The sequence below is a fragment of the Protopterus annectens genome, chromosome 14.part0 (genome assembly GCF_019279795.1).
Source record: "Protopterus annectens isolate FY-2018-M chromosome 14.part0, PAN1.0, whole genome shotgun sequence".
Taxonomy (NCBI): Eukaryota; Metazoa; Chordata; order Ceratodontiformes; family Protopteridae; genus Protopterus; species Protopterus annectens.
Genome location: NC_056748.1, coordinates 910,515,260 through 910,535,081, shown reverse-complemented (window position 1 = coordinate 910,535,081; position 19,822 = coordinate 910,515,260). Strand labels below are relative to the sequence as shown.

The following is a 19,822-nucleotide window of genomic DNA, read 5'->3' as shown; positions in this document are numbered from 1 at the left end:
CAGAGGATTATAAATGAGGCACAGTAATAGAATACGCTTGTCAACACTAATGCAGTCCAGGAAGGGCCAATTTAGACAAGTAACTGGTGCCAGAGCCGTGGACTAAAACTAAATGCCAGGTTGTCCATCCCTGATAACTTCCATATTGACAGCACACCCCTAAGAGTCAACCCAGTAGTCAAGGACTTGAGGACGCATACAGTAATCTAGCCATACCATTGCATGTATATGATAGTGAGGATATAATTATGTTGCAGAACTTGCAATCAAATGTATGGCATTTATAGGTCAAAGGAGGTCATAATTCCACTGTGTTCGGCACTCATCAGACCTATCATTGAGTACAGCCCCCCTTTGGTATGTATCTAATCGGGCACATACAACTGAAATGTCCACAGTGGAAAGAATACAGTGCATAACTAACATGTCCTATGCAGACTTCCTCAAAGCCGTATCTTTGCATCCTGTCTTCCACGTGCTGTTGAGGGGAGATCTATGTCTACCATACAGGGCACCTGAAGGACCTCCTGCATATCTGCAAAACAAAACAGCACCAGCATTACCTGTTCTAAAGACTTAAACCTTGCCTGTCATATAAATAAGACCTGCTGGAAAGGTATGTATCCCAGAAACTATCCCTTCTGTGGAAACTGTTCCCCATTCACGTGAAACAGAGTTACTCCCTAAACCAGTTCAGGCATAAATTGGACAGCTGATAAGGAAACAGGAAATTCAACCCCAGTTTGGCACTTGCGTCTCTGTTGGATGCAGGCAGCCAGTAAATGGTTCATCTTCCGGCCCCTGTTTGTAAATGTTTCATCTCTCAAGCACCTGCTTATACGACCAGGGGTAGCAGAGCTTGAGATACATGGCTAGGTTTAAAAAGGCACTAATGGTCATTAGCCTAGTCCACCCCTATGAAACTTGCTCAAAAATCTCATTGGGCATCATATATTCATATGACTTGGCCTTCTGTCAGACAAGTTGCAAAATGTCCATTCTGTTTAGTAATAAAAAATATTTAGTGGAGTTGTTTTGCAGAGAATGTCAGCATGCATGCTGCCAGTGTGTCTTAATTTTTCATGCTTTTATCATCTTTGCAGTCTCATTACTTCATTATCTATTACTGGAGTCATCTTTAAGAAAGGTACAGGTTATAAGAGGTATTCTTTATTTAACCAAGTTTTGAAGTACACAGTCCTGCTCAAGTTGAGACAATTCTTGTCTTTTTTTTTCATTTACCTTGGTCAGAGTAAATCACATACCTGTCAACCTCTTAGCACAATACATGTGGACAAAGCCTGACAAAATGGGGAAGGGGGGGGGGGCAGAGGCCCAAAAATAAGGACACATTTTAAATATTGCTCTTATAAAGTTATAAAGTTGCTATAATAACAAGATTTGTGTTAGAACGCATTTTCTGAAGGATTTGAAGTCTGAAACTGAAATATATGTCATTATTTAGTGACTTTAATACTTATATTATCCCATTGATTTGTCAAAAAAACACAGTTTTTTATGAGGAACAGACCAAAAATACGAGGTAAAAATCTGGACATTTTGCGAAAATCTGTACATTTGAGAGGTATGGTAAGTCATTTGTCTTTAGAGTAGACAGGAAGTAAATTTAAGTCATGTGATGGAGAAACATGTGCTTTGCAGCAGAATTTGCTAGCACAGGATTAAAAACCCGAGACAGTCCTATGTAGAACTTGCTAGAGAAACTTGAAGCCGGAGACAAGCTAATACAATTTTGTTTTGCCCCCGGGCTTTCTGAATTTTGTGAATCTTTAGTTGCATCCTGTTGAGTATTAATACAAATTTATTCAACCTCATCAAAATTGTATTAATGTTGGATATTGTTTAAAGATGGTTTGTTGACCTTTTTGAGACATCCATATAATCAGAAATGTTCTGTAATGTTAGAGAATTTCTGGACCAAGGTTGTTGCACCCATTGTGATATGATTTTGGAATTAGAATAATACAGTTTGGGCCTTGTGGGCATTTATTCCCCTCAAAAATATTATTCAACAGTTTTTGTTTAACATCTAATATTTAATGCTCTTTGCAAGTGGCATCAAGATGGTTATTGATCACATATTCAAAAAATGCTTATCCTTCAGCCTAAATTAAGTTTGTCAAAAGCTGCTTGCCATAGAATAGAATGTTCAGGACTTGTATAAAAATAGAAAATGTGATAAGTTTGTGTGGGCAACTGACATTGTCTTTTCTTTTCTTGTAGGATGGGGTAAACTGGCTGGCATTCCTCAACAAATACAAGCTTCATGGAATTCTTTGTGATGATATGGGTTTGGGAAAGACTTTGCAGTCCATCTGCATTCTTGCAGGAGACCATTACTTGAGGTATTGGTGGTTTCCATTTATGTTTTGCAGATTATTTCATTATGGGTGTAATGTTATAATTAATTTGAGTTCTTTCTGTTATTTAAAGGGCACTTGAGTATGTGAAAGCAAAGGCAGCGGATTGTGCACCTCTTCCTTCCTTGGTTGTATGCCCTCCAACATTAACAGGACATTGGGTTGATGAAGTGGGAAAATTCTGCACCAGAGAATATCTTAATCCTTTGCATTATACTGGGCCTCCCACAGAAAGAGTAAGGTATGAACTGTGTTCATTTAGTAAGTATATATAAAATTTCCTTAACGCATTATTTATTATAATCCAAATATTTTAATAGTGCAAGGATAGCTAGCATATTAAAATAAGTTCCATTCTGTTCTGTGCTACTTTCAGAATGTGATGTTCCTTAGTCAGTGAAAGTGGTGCATGCAAAGGTCATATTGAAAAGAGGGCTTTTTCTTCCTTAAATCTGTAACACGGGACCATAGGTGAAAAGTTGGCCTTAAAGAAGATGTGAAACCTTGATGCATGTCAGTAGTGAGTTGTATATTTATTTTTCCTGAATGTCAATCCCACGCAAAAGGTGTGTGCAAGTGTATAGGTTCATTACATATGTCATTGTAAACTTCCAAACTTTTGCATGTTTCAAAATCTCCTCTTTCTCAGCTGTATCTTCACTATTTCCTCTTTCAACCGTATACATTTCCCCCCAACATTTCCAAAATATCACTTTGACCTCAGATACACTCATTTCCCTGGCATGTCTTAGCCAAAACTGTCTGAAAGCAGCAGTTGTCTTTGCATTGTGACCTTTTGTTAATGATTGCTTCATTTATAGTCCTGACTTATTTTTCTGTGAATTATGTCACTGTACAGTAGATGCATTCTTTTCAGTCAAATATTCCATTGGCTTTGTCCCAAAGCAGTTGTGATGTCTCTTCTGGAAAGTGGCCCCACCACAGACCATGGGAATTACAGACATATCAGCCTGATGGGCCTCATCTGTATGGCCATGCAATGGGTCATAATAGAATTAATAATTTGCAATGTTAAAAAAAAAAAAAAGTCTTAAGACTGTACCCCCATAGTTTTGCACTGTCAAGGATAGCTCCAGTTTTCTAAATGTGGTAAATTCTGTTTGAGATCGTAATGCAAGCCATGGACAGTGGTCATGCCATCTTACTTTGTCCTTGCCAAAGAATTTGCTATTATGACACGTTAACATTGTTAATAAGTTAAATGCATTCCAGATCAAATCCTATTTAGACTAATAGTAAACTGGATGAGGGACAGAACCCACACTGTAAGGGTAGCAGGTGTTTGTTTCCTGAAATTAACAGGTGGGGTACCACAGGGTTCCGTGCTGGGACCTTTGCTGTCTGGCATATACTCCTGTGATCTGCAAAAATCAGGAACTGTAGTTAACCAAGTTTGCCAACGATTATAAACTGGTCATTATACTTGAATCCTCTTGTGATGTGCAGAAACTACAAAGTGAACTTACACATGTTAATAGCTGGTGTGCTGAAAATAGGTTAAAACCAAATGCTAAACAGTGCAATATTGTTGCATTTGGCAAATGCTTCACTCAGCTTACAGTATAGAAAACACTACATTCTAAAATAAAGATGATGTGAGAGACCTTGGAACATGAGTGGATAACTCCCTCATCTGGATATCATGTTGCAACAGTGGTCAAGAAATTTGTCTGGCACAGATGATCGTAAAGGGTATTTTCTCTAGATCCAAAGTCCTGACCCCTCCATATTCTGCACTGATCTGGGCCATTAAAATATAATGCCCCTTTTGGGATATATCTTATAAACATAGTAAGCGTTTAGCGAGACCCCAAAGATTCCTGACAAAAATATTTATTGAAACTAAAGGACCTGATCCATCAAAAAATGCTGCAGGCCTTATCCTCGTGTTCAGTGTCCTACAGACTCCTTAGTGGCAATCTGTGCTTTGCTTTCTGAGCCGTTGGGGATCTAGAAGTCCATAACCTTAAGTCTCCACAAATTACAGTTGTGCAGACATTAGACCCAGATATCTGAACCTGCTTCAGCAAGTTATCAAATCACTGTAGCGAGAGAGATGTATCACACCATGACTACCCTTCTCTGGAATAAACTTCCTCTCCAGGTGTAGCAATGTGATACACTATCTTCCTTCAAGAAGGAATTAAACAGTTGGGTGGGTAATTCGTAAGCTCTCCCCAGCTATGACTGGCCTTTTGCTCCTTGAAATAGGTGGCAAGGTCTAAGAATGGGTACTGGCAAGGGATAAATAGCCACATGGCCCAGTTGCCTTGTGCATTTTATGATTCTATGATATTTTGTTTTTCCCTACACCATTAGTCAATTTAAAGCTTTTATGTATCATAATGAAAAGGGTACATTGCAGTGTAACTCTTTTTTTTTAAATTTATTTATTTATTTTAAGGAGGGCATCAGTAAGCAGTTTTTATATTATGATGGTATTCCAAAATGAAGAGAGCAACGTTAAGTACCACTTCATTAATATTGAAATAGACAAGATAGTAATGGTCATAGTAGGCAATAAGACTAGTATTTGTGCCCCTTGTCAGTCATTTTCATGCCTCTGGTCAAGAATGAGACATGTTGTTCCACAAAACCACTGGTAGTACTGTCTTTCCAAGTCTGTTCAGTCTCTTCTGGTTCATGTTTGGATCTGCATACAGTTGTGTAGCATATGGTCACCTTTTTGTTTACTAATCGTTGTAATCAGGTATGGTATTCATCATCACCCACACTAACTCTGTCATTTGCCTCTTTTTTTTTTTTTTTTTTCAACATCAGAGCTCTTTGATCAGGCACAAGGCATTAGTATTGCTGAAAGCTTCTGAGGGGGGAGGTTATTGCTCATCTGACCGCTGCAGCACAGCTGCAATTGATTAAAAATATAAAAAAAAAAAAATAGTTTAGAAGTATTTTTTGATGTATTTGTCTGGCTGAACATGTCTTGTTATTGACCTCAAACATTGTGTACATTTGCTGAGAGCAAATGGAGTACGTGTGTGATTGGAAAGAGTTAACTGGGAATATGCAAACATATCATTTTCAGGAAATTAATGAGCTTTATATGGTTAAATATCAAGAACTTTTCATTTTTGTGATGGAGCAATTAACGAATGTACTGCTGAAAAGGAGACTGACATATTTTAAAAAAATCGTACAACCATTATTAAATATATAAATTTAAACTGTATTGCATTAACAGCAAATGCATCAATTCACATCCCATATTTAAAGTATGCATTTAGTTCGTTGCTTTTAAAGGGATGTTGGTCAAGTTTGTGTCATCAAATTATGCATACTCTGAAGATAAAAATGGTAGATGTTTTAGAGAAGTGACAATTTTGCCCACTGCCATAAGTGTGTGTGTGTATGTGTGTGTGTGTGTGTGTGGGGGGGGTGTAGCAAAATGCTTCACTGTGCAAGACTTTCTTTGATTTCCATAATATTTTAAACTTATCTGATGTATAGGCTGATTAATGATGGTGGTGTGGCCAAAAACATTCTGGATCTTAAGGTACTTCATGTAAATTGTATTATGACAAAAACTAAGCATATTCCTCCCATTGTTAGGGATCCTTAGAAGGAATGGCATGATTTTAGTCAGGGTTTCTTTGGCTTGATAGCCTTAAGACCACCTCCCTGAGAATCAGTTCCTGCTTCCCCTTGGCCTTCAACTTCAGCTAAAAGGACTAGGAAGTCTGATTCTTCAGATGAAGTGAGGGATTCTGGGGATGAGCTGCTTGGCCTACTCACAATTTACCTCTCATTTAGACTGTGATTCTGAAGAAGAGGATTCCTTGAGTCCTGACTCTCCCTTTGGGGACAAAGTAGTTCGTATGATGGAGTATGTTAAGTGGGACTGCTCACAAGTTTTTGGTATTCAGAAGAGGTGTTATGAGCTTATTGCATGTGGAATCTTCTAAACCTTCTGCTGTTCCCCTGTGTTGGATGCCTTGTTGGATACGTTTGCAGCCACTTTGTTGGCTCCTACCCCCAAACCTCCCATTGCTAATAACCCTGACTGTTTATATTAGGTGACTGAGGCCTTTACCTCTACAAGTTTCGTTCTTCAAATCCTGCTGTTGTCTTTCTTTTGACCAGCCATTCAAGCATTTGCCCTCTTCCGAACTCCTTTCTGATAAAGACAGTAGGGCTGTGTGGAGGCTGAGGAAATAAGTGTACACTTCTGACACTGCGGCCTTCTGTGCCATTAATTATCAAACCCATATGACCAGTTATGTTGTGGCTCCTTGTCACAGGTTGTGTGTGTGTGTGTGTGGGGGGGGGGGGTTGACTGCCCTTCCTGACTCTAAAGGAAAGACTGCTGCCCTTTCAAGTTCCACTTCTCAAGTGGCCTGTCTCTTCAGCAAATGTAGAATTGATGCAGCTGATGCATCTGGTTCAGTTATGAGGGAGGTACTCTTGGCTTTACCTGCAGGCCTTTCCTGATAACTCCAAGCTTCTGGATGCTCCTTTAAAAGTCAGAATCTCTTTGGTACAGCTGCTGCTGACTTGCTTAAAACTCTACAAGACAATGGCAAAGTGATTCAAGATCTTAAGAAAACCTTTCTCCCATACCCAAATTTCTGAGAAAATATCCCAAGTTTGCCTTTGTGCGTAGGCAACCTCGTTAGCCTTCCAAAAGGAAGAGGATTTCTAAGTGTCTGTTTGCTGATAAACCCATCCAGACTTCTAAAACTCAATCTACCTCCATTGGACATATTTTCTTCCACTTTCCCTCTGCCACGTCCCCCCATGTCTCAGGTTTTCCCTGTCCCTCTATCTGGCAAAAGATAACTTCAGACTCTTGGGTTCTGTCCATTATCAGTCACTGTTATTTCATGGTATAGAAATCCCTTCCCCCTTTCTTAAATCATCCTCAACCTCCTCCAGACCATCTTCCTCATTTTTCTGGGGTTTTGCAGGATTTACTGGATCAAGACACCATTCTACCTGTTACAGTATCCCAAAGAGAAACAGAATTTTACTTCAGAATGTTTCTGGTTCCTAGAAAAAGGAGATCTTTGAGACCAGTCCTAGATCCTTTCCTTTCTAAATACCCTTGTAAAGATTCTGTCCTTTCACATGCTTTCACTGTAAACTCTGTTTCTCTTAATTCCACAGGATTTTCTGGTCTACGTAGACTTAAAGGACTCCTACCTTCATATTCCTATTCACCCTCTATTCAGGAAGTTTTTACATTTCTGTGTTTCTTCCTGTCATTTTCAGTTAGTTCCTTGCTTTGCCCTTTGGTCTTTCATTGGCTCTAAGGACATTCACCAAATATCTGGTCCTTGCCTTAACCTTTTGCAGACATCAGGACATTCAGATGTTTCCTTATTTGGATGACCCGTTTCTTCAGGCTCCTTCCCAATCCAGGCTTTTGCAGGATCTGATCTTCACTGTGCTGTTTCTCTGCATTCTGCAATTCACCTTCAACCTCAAGAGGTATAGTCTGACTCCCTGTTAAGACCCCATTTTTTTGGATTGCAGAATTCAGACTATTCCAATGTTGACCCTCTCTTCCTTCTTTCAAACTTCTTATTCTGACAACCTACTTCCAGTCTCTGCTTCCCCTCTCTCATTTCTTCAAGGGAATTTCTTAGAATCTTGGGGTTCACGACAGCTACAATTTTCATGCTCTCCTTTGCCAAGCTTTACACAAGGAAGTGTCCATGGTACCTAAAGACGGTTTGGCTCCAGCATTGCCACCCTCTGGAGTTTCCTGTCCCCTGCCTTCCTTGTTTTATATTCTAGTTGCAGTTGTGAATTCACCAGATCTCCCTCAACTGGGGACTTCCTTTTCAGAATCTTACTCCAAGTCAGAAGCTACTCACATGCACTTCTGATTTGGGGTGGGGAGCCTTTTCCAAGAATCTGAAGGCTCAAGTTCTATGGCCCCTTTATCAGAAGTCAGATCAAAAAAAACAAGAGAGATAAGCACTCTCATTCTTGTTGTTCAGGCCTTCCATTCTCTTTGGTCTCCAGCCTTTTTAAAGGTGTTTAAAGACAACATCACAGTCACGTGGTACATCAGCAAATGGGGGGGGGGGGCACATGGTCTTATCTACTTCGTAGACTAGCCTTCCAGGCCTGAGATTTGGTTATCAACCATCAAATAACCCTGCAGGTGGTCTACATCCTTTCAGAGCACAACTTAGTGGCAGACTCACTGAGCAGGTACAGGAAACATCCTCAGGAGGGTTTCTGGGGATTTTTATCATATCAAGTTTCAGAAACTCAAAATTCGTATGGTTGAGACCATATTTTCGAGTTTCCGAAAACTGGAATGTAAAAAAAAAATAAAATTCTGTTTTTGCAGGGGGTGGGGTGGAAGAGCTGCTCCCCCCATGTGGTGGGCTGTGCCCCCTCTTGCAAATTATATCTACCAATTCTGAGATTGCACTACAGTGGGGAAAAGGGTAATTACCCCAATTCCGACTGTACTGTGCTCTACATGGACTTGCTGTAATGGGACATTTACCCCTTTCCCCACTGCAGTGTGATCTGGAAGTTGGTATATGTAATGTTCGGGTCTATGTCAAATAAACGGACGCTTGAAATGTCAATCGTTATATGGTCGAGACCATATGATCGACATTTCAAGTGTTCGAAGGTTGACTTTAACGGCACTGTACGGTGCAGAATGGGAGAATTTCCATTTTCTGCACTGAAGTGCAGTCTCAGAATTGGTATATTTAAGTAGAGGGGTGTGGGGGGTGCAGGGGGGGGGGTTCCCCACCTGCTCACACTCTTAAGGTATGTTTTCCTTACTTTTTTTTTTTATTATATATTCGAACTTTCAAATATCAACCATATGGTCTTGAACATATGGTATTCAACATTTTGACAGTTCGAATATGTAACATAGACTCTAATTTTCAGGGAGTGTGACAGCCCCCATGGGTGGTGCAGGGACGCTTTCAGCCCCTGCAATAATTTATTTATTTATTTATTTTTTTTTTACTCAAACACATTGTCTCCACCATATTAGTTTTTATAATATGACGTAAACCCATTTTTGGACATAGTTCATCTGTGGGGTATCCCTCAGGTGGATCTTTTCACCTCCCCTCTGAAAAGGCAACTTCCTCACTTCTGTTCCCAAGTCCTCTGACTTGGAAGGTGAATGCCATGCCTTTTCCTTGGAAGGGAGTGTTCCTATATGCTTATGCTCTTCCTTTCTTCTCTTCCAGGGTCTTGCACAAGATTAGGAAGGCCTCCCCAAGTATCTTGCTGATTGACTCCCTTTGGCTCAGACAGAACAGTTTCCCTCTGCTTTCTCCTGGCTGGGGGCAACAATCATAAGTTACCTCATGGGAAGGATCTCCTCAGACAAGGCAAGGAGTCTCTCATTTACCATTATCTGTCTACTCTTCAATTGACACTTTGGGATTTTGATCCCATTTAGACACCATTTTTCTGAGGATGTGCTTAGGGGTCTGCAGAAGATCAGGAAGCCCACTACCAGAAAATCCTGTATGGCTAAATGGAAAAGATATGGAGTTTGGAGTCTCAAGCATCATTAAGATCTCTTCTCAGTGAGGGTTCCTTTCCTTTTTTCTTACTTGTGTGTACTGGTCAATGCTGGCTTAGCATGATCTTCTGTTAAAGCTCCCTTGTCAGTCTCTGCTTGTCTGCTCTTGAACCCAACTTTGGCCTCTCATTTTGAAGTCAATTTCTTAAAGGTGTCCTTCATATCAGACCTCCAACAAAGTTTATTCCTTCCTCTTGGGACCTTTAATTTTGTCCTTGAAAAGCTGACTCAAGCTCCTTTTGAGCCAGCCGCTGCCTCTTTGCAACGCTGCACCCGGAAAACTGTTTTATTTGTTGTTTTTACTTCAGGTTCTGGCTCTTCCTCCCTTTTTGAGTTTTCATATGAACAGGGTGAGTCTGCATACTAATCCTTCCTTTTATGCCCAAGGTGGGTCAGTGAGATGTCTCTTAATCAGTCTGTCTGGCTTCCTTCCTTTTTTACTTCTCTGCAATTTGCTACTGAGAAGGTTCTTTGCAACCTGGATCTTCATAGACAGCTCTGGTATTTGGATAAAGCAATGGCAATCTGCAAATCTGTGCAACTTTTTGTTCATCCCAGGACATTGGGATTGGCAGCTTCTAAGCAAACAATCTCTTCCTGGATTTCTAAGGCCATTTCTTTCATGGAAAACAGCTTTCTGCTTCAGTTAGGGCTCATTCTTCAACTGCAGTGACATTTTCTAGCGCTTTTTTCAAGAGGTTGGATACTAGATCCATCCTAGAAACTGCTGCTTGGTCCTCTGTCCATGCTTTTACTAAACATTACAACTTGGATATAATTTCCAGAGCCACAGCAGGAGTTGCCAGGGCTCTCCATTATGGGGTTGTGGAGGACTTCAGTGTGCGTCCTCCCATTCTTTTCAGTGGCTTTGGTAACCTCTCATAGGTTATGGATACTGCAACAGTGATATGGAGGGACATAGTACAATTGTGTAAAATCTTACCAGAATAGTAGATGTCTTTCTTTTCACTGTTGCAGTATTCAGCCCCTCCCTCCTGCCCCTTTTTATATTAGGTATGTTGGTAATTCTCTACAGCCTGATGGGTCATTGACTTTCTTCCCTCCCCCTTTCCTTTTTCCCTCTAGATATTTGTGTTCTCATTTCTACTTGGGTGACTATAGCTCTTCTGGGGCATTTCAGTTCTCTGAATGAACAATTTGTATATCACCTTTATGCCCTATGCTTACACGGGGAGCATACGTCTGATGTGTGTTATGACTCTAGAAGGATGTAAAGGCTTTGGTATACTGGTAGGACATTGGACTGTCCTTGGCAGGAGATCCCATGGGTTATGGATACTTCAACAGTGAAAATGGCATCTGCTGTTATGGTAAGATTTTACACAACTGTACTTTCCATTTTGTGGTGATGCATTATTTTATAGACGCTTTATGGATGATATTTTCTTAATTTGGAAGTGTAATCCAGAATGTCTGGCAAAGTTTGTTCACTATCTTAATACCACAGATTTTTTGGCTTTTAATTTATATTCTTCTGAAGTAGAAGTTTTTTAGATGATATTGTTGGGAACAAAGAACACAGTGTATGTAGTAATTAGGGTTTATAGGAAGGGAAGTGCAGGCAAGTTGATACTTTTGTAGGCATGGCATGCATCCTTAAGCACCTCTTACAGATGCTTTGTCCTGTATTTTCAATGATCTAGTTACAGCTTTCTTGGCCACCATCAGTACTAAAGATAGCAACACTTCTGCTTATTTAGTATGTTATTTTGCACCACCTCAGTAAAAGCATCTGTGTTGTTGATTGTACTGAAGCAACTAGTTACATTCCCAGAATGTATGCTTCCAAGAAACTTTCTCATATCCCCCAACAATATGCCTCTTGTTGATGGAACATTTTTCTAGTCTCTTAGGATACATATTATTTGTGTAAACTTTTCCATGTAAAAATTCAAAATGTTCTTGATTTAGTTGCATATCTGGGATTAAGTCCTATTTCTTCCACTGCTCATATCTAGTATCTTTGTTCTTTCACTCTGTGCTGTTTTTACTTCCATACTGTCTTGTTTTCCCAAATCTAATATTCATATGCTGTATTTAGTACTTTTGCAGTCTGCCATTTCAGTTCGAGCCTCAGTAACATTTTTTTTTAAACAAAATTACTTTCCAGCCTAACTGATGTAGATGTTTAAAGCTGTTATTTGCATTGTCCAATACTGTTCTACGTTTTATTTTCTGCTTTGTTAATCTACATTTTTCTACTTTGAGTAATCTGTTTGGCCTGGTGTAGTGGCCATCTTAGATTTAAGTCGTGATTTGATTTGAGAGAAAGTAAAACTAATTATTGTAGTTTCTGGATAGCTGAGAGCACTTGGACTTTATATCTCATTTGAATTTCATTGGTTCACTTTTCTTGATTAATGCTTATTATGCAGAGTTCAGCTCAGTCTCGTCTTTCTGAAAGGATTGCTAATCATATGCAGTCAGTGTTTGACTAACTGCTGGATTTCAAAATTAGAGGAAAAGACAAGAAAGTACTCTCATGTCTGCAATTTATTTGCCTATCTGATCTACCCATTTAGAACTGTTTTCTACTTTGCCTGATATTTCTGTATTTTATGTTCTGCTTTGAGTAAATCTGCAATTTATTTTTGCTTTGAATTATTTGTTTGGCCTGGTATAGTGGCCATCTTGGATTTAAGCAGTGATTTGGTGCAAGTGAGATACTAATCATGGCAGGTCCTGGGTAGCTTAAAGTACTTGCACTTCATATTTTTCTTGCATTTCATTGTTTCTTGTGTTTTCCTGGTTAATACTTACTGTACAAAGCTGTGCTGACCAGTACTGCAGTATTTGTATGTACACAGTGGATAATGTGCACATGTAAATTTTCTTCTCTTGTACTTTTGAACTAAATATATCCTTAGTACCCTATGTCCCCCTTGAGATCACCAAGACTGAACTCCTTATATCAAAGCTGCAACTAAACCCAAATAAAGCCATCTATATTATCTGTACCTATCTACCGCCTGGTAATAACTCCATAATAATAGAAAATATCCTTAGCTGGGCTTCATCCACCTACCCGCAAGAAACTGTAATACTTGGAGACTTCAACCTTGATTGGTCCTCAGTTAATACTAACAACCCAGCCTCTCATATTAATCTCCATGGCTTTACCCAGACAATAAACACCCCTACTAGAATTAATAAACCTAACAACAAAGAAAGTATACTAGATTGGATTCTTGTTAACAAACCTCAACAAAAATATCTAGCCGGTACTCTGCCTGATAACATGAGCGACCACAACTTAACCTATATCATAAGACAAAAGAATGTCACTACTAATGCCCCTACCTTCAGGACCTCACGTAGTAATAAATATTTCAACCCTATCCTATTTAAAGCTGAACTAAATGCCTGTAACTGGAACCCTCTAAATAATCTTCCTCTTGATGAAGCTGTTCAATATTTTAACTCCAAATTCTTAACAATTCTAGACAATCATGCACCAAAAATGAACTATCAGAGTTAAATCTAAACCAGCCCCCTGGCTATCTAAGGAAACAAGACAAAAAATGTTATTCAGAAACAAATTTTGGATAAAATGGAGAACTAGTAAATCTCCCTCAGATCATCAAACCTTTAGACACCTAAGAAACAGTACCAAAAAAGCTATTCTTTCTGACAAAAAAAACTACTATAGCAACCTCCAGCAAGCTAATCACAACAATCCCCAAAAATTCTGGGCAACCTTGAATAGACTTCTTCACCCTGGACAGACTACCACTCCCTCTCCTTCTGGCTCAGAAAAGAATTCTTCCCATGAAACTGCCAATGCTTTCAACTCGTTCTTTACTGATACTATCAATTCATTAGCCTCTCACCTTTCCATTGACAATTCTAACATCCCCAGACTTGCATCTTCTAATCTACCAACCTTCATAATACAGCCCATCTCCACCACCTTTATCCAAAAATGTATCCAAAAACTTAAACCATGTACCCCATCGGCTGACCAACTTCCATCTGAATTCCTCCAAAAAGCAGCCAAGGAAATAGCCTATCCCATATCTATTCTTATTGACAGAACTATAAAAGAAGGAACCATCCCTGATATCTGGAAAATCTCGCACATTATACCCTTACATAAAGGAGGAAACTCCAAAGAATACTCTAACTACAGACCCATTGCCCTCCTGTCTCCACTAGCAAAAATCATGGAAAAGTGTATTCACTACCAGTTAATGAATCATTTAACTAAAAACATTCTATCTCACTGTCAACACGGTTTTAGGCCTTTTCACAGTACTACCACTGCTCTCCTTTCCTTTACTGACTTTATAAACAAAAACCGCAATAATAATAATACCTTATCTTCAGCACTCTTTATTGACCTGTCTAAAGCCTTTGATATGGTCAATCACCCCCTCCTCATAAAAATCCTGGAATCACTTGCTTTAGAACCAAAGGCTATCCAGTGGTTTACTTCCTATCTCACTAACAGGAAACAGGCTGTCCTTTGGGATAACAAACTCTCCTCTCTTCTCCCAATCTCTCTTGATGTCCCGCAAGGCTCTATTCTTGGACCTCTTCTATTCTCCCTTTTTATAAATGACTTACAAATAGCTATTCCCCAAGTTACTTGCATACAATATGCTGATGACTCCACACTTATTTGCTCTGCTAAAACCATCTCAGAGCTTCAAACTATTACTCAAAATGTATTCCACACAGTTGGAGCATGGTTCTTAAAACGCTGCCTACTTTTAAATGCTAAAAAAACAAAACTCCTCCTGTTTAAACCCACTACTAGATCCCCCCCATTAGACTTCTCTATCTCGTCTATTAATAACACCCTCATATCAGCCGACTCTACTACCAAACTGCTAGGTGTGATGATTGACAACAATCTTACCTTTGATTGTCACATCAATAATACCATTAAAACTGTAAACAGAAAATTGGGCTCCCTCTACAGGATTAAAACATTCTTAACCCCAACAGCCAAAGCTACTCTTGCGCACTCTCATCTCATTTCCACTCTTCTCTATGCCTCACCAATTTATACTAACCTAAAGAAAAACAATTTCTCTAAACTGGCTAACACCTACAATAGTATAGCGAGATTTGTTACTAGTAATCAATTCAGAACTCACCACTGCCTGAACCTACAGCAACTTCACTGGCTTGAATTAAAAAACATGTTGCTTCTTTCCCAACTTACCTTTGTTCAAAGAGCTTTCTATCTACCAAAAAACACTCCTGTACTTTCCAACCTCTTTACCCCTTACTCTAACCTTAATTCACTTCGCTACTCTATCAAACTCCTAGTAACTTTAACTAAATCCAATAACCTTGCTGGTGACTCCCTTTTCTCCAACACCATTGGCAAATACTGGAATCAACTTCCTACTGAACTTACTTCTATTCCATCTCCTGTTCTTTTCAAACAAAAACTTAGAATCTACCTTAAAAATCACTGGTTATGTCCCTGCTTTAACCCCAACTAAAACCATATCTTCCACAATTTCCACTTCTCTTCTCTCTTCCTCTCCTGTTACCTTCTATTTACTTTTAAGTTATATTCCTCCACTATATAAGGGTTACCTCTCAACTATCCTTTTCCTCTATATGGTAACATTTCTGTTTGCTGACAGTTTATAAATGTAACTAATCTACTTACTCTTTTTTTATTTATGTCTTTTCCATTCTTTTTTTTTTACTTTCTTTTACATCTTAATATGTTAAATAACGTTAAAATAAGTTGTCCTTTTTTTATTTCAAGAAGGTTGTATCCTATAACATAATACTATATATTGTCTATTCCCTCCTTATTTTATTCTGCTCATTTTTTTGCATACTATGTAACTGTTTTGATGTCTATGTGGAGCTTTTCTCCCCGGGCCTCTGCTGAAAATGGAAATATATCCAGTTAGACTAGCCCGGTTAACAAATGTAAAATAAAATAAAATAAAAGAGTGCATTCTTTTAACTCCTGTGAGGGAGTTCTGCACTTCTGCTCTTCATACATCTTTCCCTGACCTGCACGCTGCTGGGTTGAGGTGAGCTAAAATGAGCAAATTTCTGCGGTCTTTCTGTTAGCTGGTAATAGCTTTGATTTAGTATTTACTGTTGGCAGTTTAGATAGGAATTTTTCAGTGTTTACATGCGCCTCAGCTTCTCGATGCTAATGTGATTGTCTAGTATCTTTCTCTTAGTTCTAACAGAAAAAGTAATTTTGATGTTGGTTACACCATATTATTATTATTATTATTATTATTATTATTATTATTATGCTTGTTAAGCCGATATTTTGCTGCTGCTGTTTGTGTCATAGATGAGACTTTCAAGAAATGCAGCAGTTGTGTTAGCCCTGGTGCATCTAAAGGTAGACTGCTGCATCTTCAAGGGATTTAGTCCACTGTCCTTAGTAGACAGGAAAAATAAATTGATTAAAGAGACAGTAGACAATCCTGAGAAAAAGAAGGGCAAATATTGTGAATTACAGAGGCATAGTGCAGATAAGCAGGGACATTCCCTTTCTCCCAAAGTGCCCAGGAAAAAAGTCTTCCTCCTCCACAGCATCTTGATAGAAATCTTCAGTTATAGGGACTGCAATTGTTTAGGAACGAGTCTCCTTCAAAATCAGGATGCAGGCACTCTTGAGAGAGAGAATTGTTCTGATGTCCTTCTGTTCTCATGTTGCACTATCCATTAGAGTAGGAATGTGGCTGCCTGCAGCCCCGTACGTCCGGCCAGTATACCAAAGTCTTCAGTAAGGGGTTTGTGCGATGTAGCATGCTAGTGCCATAAACCGACATCAGCTATAAATGTGACGTATGCATGTACCCAAGTCAGAACTTTCCTGGTGCAGTTATCATCAGACGTCCGATCGCCAGCTAGAGGTGTTTACTGTATGTTCATTATTGTTCGACTGCCCGCTTACAGATAAGTTGATTTACTCTTACCTTATTGTTAGCATTTTACTGTATTCCAGCTTTTCATGACTTCTAGGAAGGGCAAATGTGCTTGTGGAAGACCGATTTCACACAAGAACACTCACGACCAGTGTGTTTTTTGCTTAGGGGAAGAGCATGATTACAAGAACTGTGTTATTTGCCAGTCGTTTGTCCCTAAGATCCTTAGAAGTCATTTAGCTTCCTTGAAAATATATTTAGAAAATCAGAGGCTCTGACTCCTGGCCTTAGGTATGGAGGGTGTGGGAGGTCCTTAAGATGAGCTGCCTAAAAAGAAGGCCGAGAGAGCTAGGCCTGAAATGCTTTCTGAACCTCAGACATCTGCCAAGTCTCTTGAGGCGAGTGAGAGCCCGGAGACTCGTCTGATCTCAGATTTACCTTCCAAGCCAGGAAACTTATTGGACGCCGGTTCAGTGGAAATCCCCGGTACTTCTGTTGAGGTTTGTGAGCCATCAGGGACTGATGGAGAGAGGGAACTATGGCTCCCCTGATTCTGATGGACCTTCCGCTCCCCTTCCTATCACTCTGATGCCGGCAATGCGGCCTACTAAATCTCCAGGCCCTCAAGAGAAAGCAGAAGCTTAAGCTCTCTGCTACTGCACATTCTACTGACTGGGAGGTTTTCTCCCAAAACTTTTTCAAGGCCTTTCAGGCTTTCCAACAACCTCAACCTCCTGTCTCTGGTCCCTGTTTGGTTGAATCTGAAGAGGACACCTCCTCATCTGATAAATCCCTTTCTTATTCATCTCAGATTGAATCTCCTAAGGATTTTGTTACACAAGAGGAGGATTCCTTGGCACTTGATTCCCCTGGTGAAAAATTCTCTTTTGGGGACACTATCAATTTAATGAGACATTTCCAATGGGATATTTCAGAAATTTCTGACACTAAAAGAAGGTATTTTGAACTGTTGCAAATAGACCAGCCTTCCCCTTCTGCTGTCTCTCTTGTACAACCAGCCTTTCTGGAGCATTCTAGGCAGCTTCCCAGGCTCCTGAGTCTCAACCCCCAGCTTTCAAGAGACCTGATAGGTTTTATGAAGCTCCCCCTCAATCTCAGTTTCTCTTCAGAAATCCTCCAGCAGACAATGCTATTGTAGCAGTTTCTGCAGACAAATCATCCAGGCAGCTACTTTCTACTTCTCTGTTCTCTACAGACAGAGAGAGTAGATTTATGGATAGACAGGGTAAAAAGATTTATACATCTTCTACCCTCTCCATAAGGGTGTTAAATTGTCAGACTCGTGGTATAATTTGTACTAGTCACTCTAGCCAAGGCCTCCTCTTTGGTGTCTGATCTTACTGACTCCCCTACCAAGACTCCACTCACGAATCTGCTTTCAACGGCTTCTCAAGTAACCAGACACTCAAGTGTAGTTATAATGCTGTGGAGGCTTCTTCTAAGTCTGCTGCATTTGGTTCAGTCTTTTGTAGGTATTCATGGCTTAGATTACAGCCTTTATCTCTTGATTTTCAGGCTAAGCTGTTGGACGCCCCCCTAGATAACTCTGCATTATTCGGGGCTGCTTCTGCTGAGCTTTTTAAATCCTTACAGGAGAAAGGTAAGGAACTCCAGAATTTGAAACATCATAGTTCACCTTCCCTAGATACCGTAGAAACTACCCTCAAAAGATTTATTTTGTTAGGAGGCGGTCTACTCCTCCTACTACTCAGTTTAAGGGAAGGAGACACTCTAGACAAGCTACTTACCCCTAGGACATCTTCAGCCTCCACTCCATCCTTTTGCAGGCAACCTGGTCAAGACAGAGTTCCCCCTTTATGACTCAGACCAGCTGCCTTGTCACACATCTCTGACCCTATGCCTCACTCTATCCCTCCCTCCCTTCCTGGCAGAAGATCACCAACCAGTGGGTGTTATCCATCATCAAGAATGGATACTTCATGGCTTGGTGGGCTGTCCTACCTTTCCAAGGTTTACCACAACCACCAGAAACTCAAATTCATCTCTTCACCCCTTTCTTTAGACAACTTTTAAATCAGAGCACTATTCAGCCAGTTCCTCCAGAGCACATGGCCAAGGGTTTCTACTCCAGAGTGTTTCTGGTTCCAAGAAAGGATTGTCCCTGGAGACCAATCTTAGACCTGTCCTACCTCAGTCTGTTCCTCAAGCTACCCACCTTCAACATGCTTTTCTCTACATATATTACTGCCTCTTATCCCACCTCAGGCTTACATGGACTCAGTGGATTTGAACGATGCTTATCTGCATGTTCCCATTCACCCTCCATGCAGAAAATTCCTACTTTTTCTATAGGCTCCTCTCGTTTTCAGTTTGCTGCCTTGCCTTTTGGTCTCTCTACTGCACCCAGGGTCTTTACAAAATGTTTATCCCCAATGATAGCTCACTGTAGACTGTTGGGAGTTCAGCTGTATCCATATCTAGATGATCTCCTCATTCTTCACAAGGACCCTCACTTCTTAACATTACATCTGCGTCTTGTCTCCAGCATCCTGTAACCTTGCAGAGTCACTCTGAATTTGCAAAAATCTCAGCTCAACCCCTCCCAAGACATTACCTTTCTGGGTTGTAGGATACAGACCGTTCTAATGACTGCCTTCATTCCCCAACAAAAGATAGCTTGCTTCAGTACCTAGCCCTGCTTCCTCTCATACTTGACAGCCAGACAGTTCCTGAACCTCCTAGGGCATACGGTTTCTCTGATGCCTATGCTTCCACAGGCCAAACGTCACATGAGGAAATGTCACTGGTGTCTGAAAAATCTCTGGTGCCAACACCTTCAGTCCGTAGAGGCAACCATTCCTCTTCTGCCATGTCTGAAAAAGGAACTCTGCTGGTGGATCTCACAAATTCACCTCAATCAGGGAGTCCCCTTGCAAATTCTTACTCCAGTACAGCATCTCTACACAGACTCCTCAGACCTGGGTTGGGGAGCTGTGCTGCAACTCCTTTCCATCCAG

At 40.1% G+C, this 19,822-nt stretch overlaps 1 protein-coding gene across 1 annotated transcript in view; it reads left to right on the top strand.

The window, feature by feature from the left end:
• The window catches only part of BTAF1 (B-TFIID TATA-box binding protein associated factor 1), a 3,603,226-nt gene that overhangs the window by 2,823,067 nt on the left and 760,337 nt on the right, over positions 1 to 19,822 (top strand). Inside the window, exons 30-31 of the mRNA XM_044055641.1 lie at positions 2,245 to 2,366; positions 2,455 to 2,622. Of these exons, the coding sequence (XP_043911576.1) occupies positions 2,245 to 2,366; positions 2,455 to 2,622 (290 nt within the window). The remainder of the gene's footprint in view (positions 1 to 2,244; positions 2,367 to 2,454; positions 2,623 to 19,822) is intronic.